This window comes from Carassius gibelio, chromosome B22 (genome assembly GCF_023724105.1).
Source record: "Carassius gibelio isolate Cgi1373 ecotype wild population from Czech Republic chromosome B22, carGib1.2-hapl.c, whole genome shotgun sequence".
Lineage (NCBI taxonomy): Eukaryota > Metazoa > Chordata > Actinopteri > Cypriniformes > Cyprinidae > Carassius > Carassius gibelio.
In genome coordinates, this window is record NC_068417.1 from 6,343,914 (window position 1) to 6,356,170 (window position 12,257).

General features: G+C 40.2%; 2 protein-coding genes across 5 annotated transcripts in view; one reads left to right on the forward strand and one right to left on the reverse strand.

The window, feature by feature from the left end:
* The window catches only part of LOC127987694 (uncharacterized), a 2,462,016-nt gene that overhangs the window by 1,883,583 nt on the left and 566,176 nt on the right, over positions 1-12,257 (forward strand). The window lies entirely within an intron of this gene.
* On the reverse strand, positions 4,599-9,365 carry LOC127987736 (uncharacterized). Of its 4 annotated transcripts, XR_008161357.1 has the most exons (4): positions 8,907-9,365; positions 8,628-8,844; positions 8,160-8,549; positions 4,599-4,940 (listed from the first exon to the last, which is right to left on the reverse strand). XR_008161357.1 is itself a non-coding variant. In XM_052590133.1 (3 exons), exon 2 carries the CDS (start codon positions 8,811-8,813, stop codon positions 8,163-8,165), a length of 651 nt encoding a protein of 216 aa, XP_052446093.1. In that variant the 5' UTR covers positions 8,814-8,844; positions 8,907-9,365; the 3' UTR covers positions 4,599-4,940; positions 8,160-8,162. The 4 variants fall into 4 exon arrangements, 3 of the variants coding, with proteins under 3 accessions (XP_052446093.1, XP_052446092.1, XP_052446091.1); XM_052590133.1 differs by having other exon boundaries at positions 8,160-8,844; XM_052590132.1 differs by having other exon boundaries at positions 8,628-9,364.

Below are 12,257 nucleotides of genomic sequence, written 5' to 3' on the forward strand. Positions count from 1 at the left end.
AGTTCGATCTTGTCTCTTAGCTTCAAATTGGAGTCTTTTGAAAAGGTGAGATGAGATCACCGTCAGGTTTAATCCTGTGTCGATCATGTCTTCCCTGTTGACTCCTTTTCGGCCCACCCCCTTTTTGACAAGGCTGCCCAGGAATGTTGGCATCAGGGCAGGTGTGACGATCGGTGGGTGGTGAGGACCGGTCTTGTGTAGCTCGCTGCGAAGGCAGGTAGTCAAAACAGCATTTTCGGGTACCTTGTGTTTGTGGTACCTGGTGTGAGGACCTGTGCTGTCTCGTTCAGGGTGTGCAGCTGTTGACTGTGGAGCTTGGGTGTTGTTGTCACTTTGTGCTGTAACAGTTAGCTCTGTGGTCTGTAGATGACGGGCAGTGTTCTGGGTGCTTGGCTCATCTTCCTTGCGAGTTTTCATGTGAAGAAGATCTTTCAGCACCCTCAGGATCTCTGCTGTCTCAGACGTGGCTGCACTGTGTTGCCCTCTGCAGGCTTGGAACGGTATTGACTCTCTGTAAAAATATCTGTGACTGTGGTGTTGTAGGGCGCCATCTAGGGTTAACTCCAAGCAGTGCTCAGAGACAGAGACTTTGGGGTTTTTTACAGTCTTTTCACAAATAGTCTTTTGCTTGGTGCAAGCTTTGTGGGCTAGGTTCCGTAACTCTTGTGTAGTCCTGTTACGGGGACACGCTGGGACTCTGAGATTAAAACTCCAACTGGCATGTAGGTTTAGGAGGAACAGAGTTTTTAAGTTGAAATCCTGTTCCATATCTGGTTCGTTGCATGCTCCAAAGTAGGTGTTTCGTAGCTGACTACAGAAAGTCTGTGGGTTTTCAAATCGGCCCTGTTTGAGGTCCATAGCAATAAGGAGCCCATGGTTCTTGTTCTTGTAAGCTGGCTGGTGATTTCTTGAGCCGTGAGCTTACACCCCCTTTTTCAGCTCTGGGTTCTTGGCTGAAAGGGTTGGAGTGGCGGGCCGGGAGAAACTTTGTGGTGTGCGTTTCTCCGATCCAGCCACTCTGTAATCTGTGAGATTGTCTCAGTTCTGTGTGAACAGTGTCAAGTTCATCTTGGAGCTTGTCTCTCTGCAGAGTAAGCTTGTTGAATTTAGCTCGTCTTTCAACTCCTTTCTGTAGCTCTGGATCTGTGTCGTCCTCTTTCTCGCGCTGGTTCTGGGTCTCGAGGAGGAGCTGATCCAGATGACTCTGGGTTGGGGCCTGGTCCTTCCAGGCCTCCTCCGCGATGTTGCCCCTGTTCACTGAGCCGTGCCTGGGCGACGAGAATGTGAACTAGGCTTCCGAAGATCCTGGCGAGTTCACTGTAGTAGTCGCTTTGGTTTGGATCGCGTGCCATCAGTTCATCTAGCTCGGTGTCTAGTTGCTCTGGGTGCTGCAGGTTACTGGCGTCCTTGGGCAGGAAGGGGGTCGTCACTGCTTTCAACCATGTCGAGAGGTGGCCCCCGTGGACTGCTGGACTGGATGCCTGGAACATCCTGATTCTCTGTCGGTGAGAGAAGCACAGCACACACACACAAAAAGACCAATGCAAGTTCGTTCTACGTTTAACGAGCTATATTCATACGGGCTGTGCTGTTTATGAGAATTTTGGGCTAACTGATGCAAACAGTCAGACAGTTAAGTAGCTAATTAACTTGGCTCAACGAAGGACCTGAAATGGAGATTTGACAGGCAGTAGCCTAGTGGGTCGTGTGATGACACCGGCTGCTGGTTACTCTATGATTTAACTTCGTGTTGGTGGCTCACAGGTTACTGTCTCTATGTGAAATGAAAGAAACAAATCACAACAGAACAGAGGGTAGAAAAAGATCAAAGTGAAACAACACTTGAAATGAGATAAAAACAATAGAAACACAATGTGTTAGTGAGAATGAGGAGGCCTAAGCCTACTGCTAGGTTTTAAGATAGGGCCAACAGGTGAGTGGGCTATCTGGGTAGGAAACCTAGAGATATGGTGTGGCTTAAAGAAGCAAAAGGGTCAAACACTTAAAATATATCCGGGGGAATATCTAATATTCTGTGGCTTATAATAAGTGGATAGGTTTTATCACTTTTGGTTCACCTGGTTGAATTGAAGTCATTCAGGTGGGAACCAGTGGCTTGGTCAGCCTCTCCGGTGCTCCCCAAACACTCAACCGCAGTGTCCCCGGTCCTCCGTTACTCTGGTGTGGCGCCGTCTCGAACAGCTTGTGACTTTTAGCACAACCTTTGGAGTGCCAAAATTGCCGATGTCTCTTTAGACAAGAGGAACCGAGTTTCACTCGCAGCCAGTATCGGTAACACCGGTCGGGCAGCCTTGCTCACTGGAAATCACCAAGGGAGTTCTACAATCAAATACACAAAGGATGAACAAAGGAAACTTAAAGTTAATTAAGGATTGGTTTGTTTAACATCAATTGAGTAACTATACATGTATAGAGGAAAGGTAACAGCTTTACCTAATAATGATAAAACAAAGAAAGGGAATTATGATAATAATGGTAATTATCAAAATAACCTAAGCCAAAAGAGAGAAGAAAAATAATAAACATCAAATTAAAAGACAGGAATGAAACAAGGGAGAAGAAGTAGCTGGTTTTCACCACAAGGGGGGAAGTACTGCTTCTCTGTCCTTAACCTGCTGAGCAGAAAACTTAATTCAAATTAAAATTCAAAACTGGTTTAAATCAAAATTTTAAATAAGCATGTATGAATTAAAAGGAAAATCTGAATAATATCCTATAATAACCCATGATAGTTTGTAAGTTATCATTAATGATCATGAAATTAATCAAACGGGGTGAGATTAATAAAAAAGGGTAAAAGTGGACATGCAATTCAAAACAGAATGGAAAAGACAGAGGTCTGTTAGTCGATTTAACAGGAGACTGCCACTAGATGGCTTACCTTCTAAGTGGGTCAAACCGTAGTTGACCTGACACATCTAGATTTCCACAATTAACAATTACATTTTAATTCAAATCATGTTTGAACCAAACTCAAAGTAAATGTAAACAGTCAAAGGCAGGGAACATTCTTTTGTTTCCCTTTAATAATATTCGCACGAGCAAAGCTGTAAATGCAAATAATTATCGAGAATTTAGACATCTAATTCAAATACATCACAGGGGATTATAAATTAGCAATCAGAGCGCATTATCTGAAACGGCCACAGGATGGCAGCTTTGCACTCATGCAAGCTGGAATCAGAAAGCAGGGTGTACCCTGAAATTTCTAAACCACGCGTTCCCTCTGGTGTTTAGATAGCGGAATTACAATTTCAATATGACTTAGAAATTATCTGATTGTTTGTCAGGCTGATTTTCTGCATCAAAAATCACAAGTAACAAACCAAAGGTTTTAATCTCTGAGGTGCTATATTAACATAGGGTGAAGGAAGAATCCGTTCACTTCCAAAACACAAATGTAACAAAAACAGGAATTTTCCAACTGTTGACTCCAATAAACATTTATCAAAATAGCACTTATAATTTAAATGTTTTAGGTTTAAAAATCGGGTAGCTAAGCCAATTTTAGACCAGGAGTTTTTATCGTTGATTTTTTTGAATATCATGTGGTTTACCACGAATTCAATAACGATATTTAACAAGCAAGGCCTTTTTAACTGAATCAGAGGAACATCGCTCATGTTCAGATTTACATGTTGCAACTAATAAAATATTTCTTTATCTTTTAATTATTCATATTAAAATGTTCTCATTGTAAAAAGATTTTGGTCTTTCTTAACAGGATACTTTTAACATTATACTGCAGTTTACTTTCATTAAAAATAACAGTGACTATACTGTTAAGTTTCTACAAATATCTAGCGCGCTGACTGACCAGCTTCTTGCCTCAGTCAGTTGAGTGAGTTCGCGTCTTGCGACTTATCTCACAAGTAACGTTACATAATTTCATAGCGCACGTGCAGAAATTATTAAAAACCATATACACAGATTGATTGCTCACAAAACGAAGTTTGAAATGCCCGCGTTATCCTCCACCATAATGTAACAACAATGAGTCTTACAGAATAATTAACTCAAATGATATATAGGGAATTTGAATAATTAATCAGGAATATGATTAATATCTCAGATGACAGTTACATTAAATTTGATTGATTATGAAAAATAGCTCAATTGCCTATACCAATAAATAATCACAGGGCACTGTAATTTACTCATTAATATGTCAATATTCCATTCTCCATATCAATTGTTGTGATATGCCTTACTGTAAATTACTGCAAATCAAACAGTGGTTTGTCCAGCAAACCAGACTGACCTATCAATTTCCAATAAAGTTATCACTTATTATAATTCAAGGAAAAATATTCTCTGGCCATGAAAACATTATCCTATCCTTATGATAAATTTAGTTTCTAAATTTAAAGCTTGTAGCTAAAGATCAGACATCTCAGTGACTCGTAATGTAAGTGGGGTGGAGTCCAAGCCAATCGTCAGTATATGGTTTTTTTTTAATAAATCAACTAGTAATACATCAAACTACAAATGACACAGAGTAAATATGCGTACGACAATACAAACAGTAAGCTTTATACAAGACATAACGGAATCCAAATAAAAGAGAGATTCAAGTTTTCAATTCAATTCAAGTTTATTTGTATAGCGCTTTTTACAAAACAAATCGTTACAAAGCAACTTTACAGAAAATTATGTTTCTACAATATTTAGTAGTAGCTAGTAGTTTGTGCACATTTGACAGGATTTTAGAAAAACTAAAAAATTATAATAATACAAGACGTAGTCAGCTAGACGATGAACTATCAATATTATTAAGTTATTATATGATTAAGTCACACAATTAGGAATAATTGTTAGTTCTGTTTGTTCATTCAGGGTTAGCATCATCTGGGGTCCTCTGAGGGTCAGCATCATCTCTTCTCAGGTGTTCTGGATCCAGACTGGAGCTTGTGTAAATCCTAGTTACCACGGGATGTGAATCCCGTGGCAAAACATAGAAACAAAATACAGACATCATTAGCATAGCTGCTGATCCAACAAAGTAAAATTAGTTTAACCCAAGGTAATGAATAAAAAATAAAAATGCACCTTTGATCAGATGCAACTACACTCACAATTAAAAAGATACATTATTCGAATGCTTGGCGAAAGAGATGTGTTTTTAATCTAGATTTAAACAAAGAGAGTGTGTCTGAACCCCGAACATTATCAGGAAGGCTATTCCAGAGTTTGGGAGCCAAATGTGAGAAGGCTCTACCTCCTTTAGTGGACTTTGCTATCCTAGGAACTACCAAAAGTCCAGCGTTTTGTGACCTTAGGGTGCGTGATGGGTTGTAACGTGGTAGAAGGCTAGTTAGGTACGCTGGAGCTAAACCATTTAGGGCCTTATAGGTAAGTAATGATAATTTGTAACTGATGCGGAACTTAATAGGTAGCCAGTGCAGAGACTGTAAAATTGGGGTAATATGATCATATTTTCTTGACCTCGTAAGGACTCTAGCTGCTGCATTTTGGACGACCTGTAGCTTGTTTATTGAAGAAGCAGGACAACCACCTAGAAGTGCATTACAATAGTCCAGTCTAGAGGTCATGAATGCATGAACTAGCTTTTCTGCATCAGAAACAGATAACATGTTTCGTAGCTTGGCAATGTTTCTAAGATGGAAGAATGCAATTTTTGTAACATTGGAAATATGATTTTCAAAAGACAAATTGCTGTCTAATATAACACCCAGATTTCTGACTGTAGAGGAAGTAACAGTACATCCGTCTAGTTGCAGATTGTAATCTACAAGATTCTGTGTAGTGTTTTTTGGTCCAATAATTAATATCTCCGTCTTATCCGAATTTAATTGGAGAAAATTCTTTGTCATCCAATCTTTTACATTTTTAACACACTCTGTTAGCTTAGATAATTGGGAAGTTTCATCTGGTCTCGTTGATATATATAGCTGAGTATCATCAGCATAACAGTGGAAGCTAATTCCGTATTTTCTAATAATATTACCAAGGGGCAACATGTATATTGAAAATAGAAGGGGACCTAGGACGGATCCTTGTGGCACTCCATATTTTACTGATGATAAATGAGATGACTCCCCATTTAAGTAAACAAAATGGTAGCGATCGGACAGGTAGGATCTAAACCATCTTAGAGCCTGCCCTTGAATACCTGTATAGTTTTGTAATCGATCTATGAGTATGTCATGATCTATGGTGTCGAACGCAGCACTAAGATCAAGTAAGACTAGAAATGAGATGCAGCCTTGGTCTGACGCAAGGAGCAGGTCATTTGTAATTTTAACAAGTGCAGTTTCTGTGCTATGGTGGGGCCTAAAACCTGACTGAAATTCTTCATACAGATCATTTTTATGCAGGAAGGTGCTCAATTGAGCAGACACAACTTTTTCTAAAATTTTAGACATAAATGGAAGATTTGAAATAGGCCTATAATTTGCCAGTACACTAGGATCTAGTTTTGGTTTCTTAATAAGAGGCTTGATAACCACCAGCTTGAATGGTTTTGGGACGTGTCCTAAAGATAACGACGAGTTAATGATATTGAGAAGCGGTTCTTCGCCTACAGGTAACAGCTCTTTCAGTAATTTAGTGGGTACAGGATCTAATAAACATGTTGTTGGTTTAGATACAGTGATAAGTTTATTTAGCTCCTCCTGTCCTATGGTTGTAAAGCACTGCAGTTTATGTTTGGGTGCGATGGATGAAACTGAAGTGTTAGATGCTGTAGAATCTACATTCGCTATTGTATTTCTAATGTTATCTATTTTATCAGTGAAGAAATTCATAAAGTCATTACTATTTAACGTTGGTGGAATATTTGAATCAGGTGGCGTTTGGTAATTTGTTAACTTAGCCACTGTGCTAAATAAAAACCTTGGATTGTTTTGGTTATTTTCAATGAGTTTGTGTATATGCTCTGCCCTAGCAGTTTTTAGAGCCTGTCTATAGCTGGACATACTGTTTTTCCATGCAATTCTAAAAACTTCTAAGTTAGTTTTTCTCCATTTGCGTTCAAGACTACGAGTTACTTTCTTGAGAGAGTGAGTATTACTGTTATACCATGGTACAGTACGTTTTTCTCTAACTTTTTTCAATTTGATTGGGGCAACAGCTTCTAATGTATTAGAGAAAATAGTGCCCATGTTGTCAGTAATTTTGTCTAATTCATGTGTATTTTTGGGTACAAATAGCAGTTGAGATAGATCAGGCAGGTTATTTGCGAATCTGTCTTTGGTGGCTGGAACAATAGTTCTGCCCAGACGGTATCGCTGCGACATATAGTTAATATCAGTTATACGCAGCATGCACGATACGAGGAAATGGTCTGTAATATCATCACTTTGAGGTACAATATCTATAGCAGTAAGATCGATGCCATGCGATATAATTAAATCTAGTGTATGATTAAAACGATGAGTGGGCCCGGTGACATTTTGCTTGACTCCAAAGGAGTTTATTAGGTCAGTAAACGCAAGTCCTAATGTATCATTTGTATTATCAACGTGAATATTAAAATCTCCCATGATTAGCGCCTTATCAACTGTAACTAGAAGGTCTGAGAGGAAATCTGCAAATTCTTTTAGGAATTCTGTATACGGCCCTGGTGGTCTATACACAGTAGCCAGAGCAAGAGATACATTAGATTTCTTTTGCATGTCTGACAGAGTAACATTTAGCATTAGTATTTCAAAAGAGTTAAACCTGTATCCTGTTTTCTGGGTAACATTGAGAATATCACTATATATTGTTGCAACACCCCCGCCACGACCAGTCTGACGGGGCTCATGTTTATAACAGTAGTTTGGTGGAGTAGACTCATTTAGACCAAAATAATCATTTGGTTTTAGCCAGGTTTCAGTCAAGCAGAGTAAATCAAAACTATTATCTGTGATCATTTCATTTACAATAACTGCTTTTGGTGTGAGTGATCTAATATTTATGAGCCCAAACTTTAAAAATTGTTTTTGTTCATTTACTTTACATTTTTCTGGTTTAATTACGATAAGATTTTTTCTAGATCCTACATTATATTTATATTTTGACCTCACTATTCGGGGAACAGACACAGTCTTAATAGGTTTTACAGCACAAGTACTTTTATCATTTAAGCGGGTGGAACAAAACTCATCATAATGGTTATTTGAGAATTGACTTACTAGTCACATGGAGCGAAGTGTCCTGGAGATGTTGTCAGAGAGAAGCTCCGCTCCGACTCGACTGGGGTGTAATCCATCAGCGCGAAACAGTCTAGGACGCTCCCAGAAAAGATTCCAGTTATTAACAAATAGCAGTTTCTGTTCTTTACACCATGACAACAACCATTCATTTAAAGCAAAAAGTCTACTGAACCTTTCGTGTCCTCGTCGATACGTGGGCAGTGGTCCTGACACGACGATCGTCGCCGCGGGCGTCGTGCTGCGAACCGTCTCGATCAGGCTCCTGAAGTCCCTCTTCAGCGTCTCCGTCTGCCGCAGCGTGGTGTCGTTAACCCCGGCGTGAAGCACGACCGCTCTCGGGCTCTCGTCGTCCTTCAGGATCGCGGGTATCTGCGCAGAAACATCGAGAACACGAGCACCAGGCAAACAATGAGTGTGCACTTTACCTTCGGCTAACGTAGCACTTACGTGTCGGACGATGGAGTCTCCGATGATCACAGCGTCGCGTCCTGTCTCGCGGAGGGGAGCGAAGCGGTTCTGGATGGAGATCTCGAAGGCAGGAGGGGGAGATGTCGTCGCCCGGGACCCGGCTCGCATCCTCCGCTGTGGATGCACCCAGGGTCCGTGGTGTCCCGGCGTCGCAGTGAAGGACATCTGGGAAGATCGCGTCCTGGGTGCACCGGGCCTGCGCAGAGAAACACACGGAGTAGACGTGGTGGGACTGTTAACAGCACGCTGTATACTTACCCCGGACTTGTGAGCGTCAGCCCGGGATGATTCCAGCGCGGCTCTCCGCTCTCTCAGCTCGGCCTGCCTCCGTTCCAGGTCGCGAATCTGCTTCCCCACGGCCTCGAGCTCGAGCTGCACAGAGTGGAGACATTCATCCGCCATTAAAGCAAGTAACAGTGAGTACAGCAGTGGTAATGTGTGTGAATAGAGTATTAGCAATGTAAGCTCAGTTAGCAGCAACCACGCTTGCTGATGCTAACTGGCTAAAAGCTAATAGCGGACCCGGGAGATCAAAATAAATCCAGTGATAGCGAGTCGCTCTAATTGTTTTTGTTGTAGAATACAATAGAGGATATATTCACGCGTTATATAAACGGAAACGATGGTGTATAAAATAGATTTTTAAGTTAAAAATAGTCAATGAAAAGAATATAGTGACGGAGCTCAAACGCAGTTCAGCCGTCAACAACAAACAGGAAGTGAGAGAGAGAGAGAGAGAGAGAGAGAGAGAGAGAGAGAATAGAATGAGTTCACATAAGGAGCTCAGGTATGGAAATCATAGTCAGTAACTTTTGGAAGCCAACAACGATCAGATCATAGCAACAATTTAAAGCAGCATTTAAATCTCCATAGAAAACTGATACTTGCATGGCCCAGTGTGCGTGGTGTGAGATCGGCGTCGAGCGTGTGAGCTTTGCACACTGTTCCTTTTGAAAACAGTGTGCGTGGTTCTGGAGACCATGTGACGCGCGTGCACGCTGCGCTTGATCTTGGCGTGAGCGTGTAGCACGTGGTCCTTTGTCCTGTCCTCGCGCGGTATTTGAAAGGTTCAACAAACAATGTTCCAGAATTCGTCTTCCTTGTGTGGAGAGGCGAATAGTCGAATAAACTTAGTAAAGAAAAGAAAAGAAACAACAAAAACGAAAGCTTCCAAAGGAGCCATTAAAATGGCTTTTTCTCTCAGCCCCTGTGCTGAGGGGACTTGCGCTATGAGGCCGCGCGGAAGCAACATTGGTCGCACAGGAGAGCAGCGTGTCCGAGGACCAAGAACGAGAAGAAGAGAGGGCGGACCTTGTTCGGTCGATTCTTATAGCTTGAAATGGTTCACGCCCCTTTTTCGAGGGAACATCCAATGAACGTCCGCGATCTGCAGCGGGAAAAAGTTCCTTTGTCTCTGTAGAAAACAACCCCCTGGTGATCTAGGGCGTGTCAGATTTCCTCAGGGATATTTCTAGCAAGTTTGTAATTCAGATTACATACATTTTTCATTACTTTGCTCTAGATAAATGGGTCTGTCAGAGCATGACGATTAGAACAATACTAAACATAATATATATATAAATGATCAAAACATGGAAGTTAAATTCAAATGCAGAATTACACATATTTAAAGATTTGCTTAACACATGATAACACTGCAGATAGTCCCAATTTATATGGGAAACCTCTAATGCACCGCAAAAACAATAATATACACATTAAGACTACATTTGAGTACATTTTACCATTCTTTTGTAAGGATTAGGTTTCCTGTCCTGTGTAGTCCTGTGTGGTCGTAAAATTTTACGACCACACAGGACCATGGCTCTCTTTAAGAAAGAGTTAGGCTGAGGAGAACATTTCCACTTATAAGTCAGCACTTTAACCATTTACCCAGGATTAACCATTTTTATGCAATACACAAACATTAAAAAAACATATTAATAAGGACTTACAAAAGTAAGGAACTTTACGAAAGGTTTCCTTTTGTGTATGTTGGAATGTGGTTGGTTTAGTGTCTCCTTTGAGGCTCGCCCACGTGACTTTGGAATTTCTTGTCGTAAATAACTGTCACTCAAGGCAGGATGTGGCCGACTTCAGGGCGGCCAAAATGGTGAATTATGTAAACAACGAAGGTCCTTGTTTACTCACGTTCTGGTCTTTTGAACTCCGAATGTGTTAAGAGTCAGGATTCACTAGTATGGAACAGATGGCTGAAATACCATCAGCTCATTAGTGTTAAACTTTATATATAAAATTATATTCTTTTTATATAAAAACCTATTTAAAAATATTTTTTTAATTAATACATTTTATACATTTACAAAATATCATAAATCTTTCAAAAAACTACATAAATGTAGAGTAAAAACATTAATAAATGACACATTTTGTAACAAAATGTCCTTTTGTTGGCTGTGTTCTCTGGAGAGCCCAAACAGCTCGAGTGTCGTCCCCAAACGAACAGCACATAAGAGTTCAACAAAACACTTTATACTCAATATCTCATGATGAATATGTTCACATTATATTTGTGAAAGATTCTTCATCTTAATGATTTGTTTGTAAGATGATCTCTCTTCCTCTGTTTGTCTCTTTCTAGTCTTCGTTACTGTGACATTACAGATGTTTCTTCTTTAACTCAGTCTTTAACAAACACAAAAGCTCTGCAGTTTCTAAAAGAGCTTGATCTGAGAGGTAATAAGATTGGAGATTCAAAGCAGAAGCTCATTGATGTGCTACGAGACTCAAACTGTAAACTGATGTGAGTAAACTTCACTTTGTGATATTAAAGAGATTAATTTACCTCTGATATGTGAACAAATATATACTTTCAGATATTAGTGAAAAGAGTTGATCAAATGATCATCAAGCTTTATTTCAAAGGGTTTGTGTCAGAATGAAATGTAAAGTTGATAAAAATGTTGAACACAAAGAAGGAAAGAGAAGAAAAGCAGACTGTCACAGCTTTCTACAGCAACAGCTGCTTTATTAATGAGATCAGTAATAGTGAATCATTAGAGTTTGAAATAGATTTGTTCAGATTGTAGGAAAACGCTGGTAAAATCAGAGCAGATTCAGCTTCAGCTCACAGTCGTCCAGCATCACATGATCAATGTCTCTGTCTCTTGTGTGTTTTTACTTTGACCAGCAACACGTCACATTACTTTACACTTACTTTCTGTAAGAGATAATGTACCTCCAGCCGCTTGTTATCACAGAATAAACCCGACAGGGTGATCAGGACTTGTGTCCTCCTGAAGAGACTTATTCTGTGATAACATCCGGCTGCATCTGCATTATCACACTTATTATATGCTTTCTTGACACACAAGTGAAGAATTAGACACAATTTAGATTCAGCTAAACACTTCTGCTCAGTTAGCAACAACTTGAACAACAAGACACACTTTGAACAATGTCTCCTCAAGTCTACTATTAACAGGAATCTCCTGCGGTTTGGTTTGAGGGTAAATCCAGTCAGTAACTGAGGCACAAGCTAATAGCAGTTGTGTTTGAATGAAACGAGTGAGAGCGCGGTGCTGTGATACGAGAGAAGTCAAAGAAACGCCCGACTCAAATACCGTATGACTGTGTGTTATTCTGCTG

What these genes read in the sequence shown, in the direction of transcription:
- LOC127987736 (XM_052590131.1), bottom strand. Translation starts at nt 9,050, where the DNA reads ATGGCGGATGAATGTCTCCACTCTGTGCAGCTCGAGCTCGAGGCCGTG.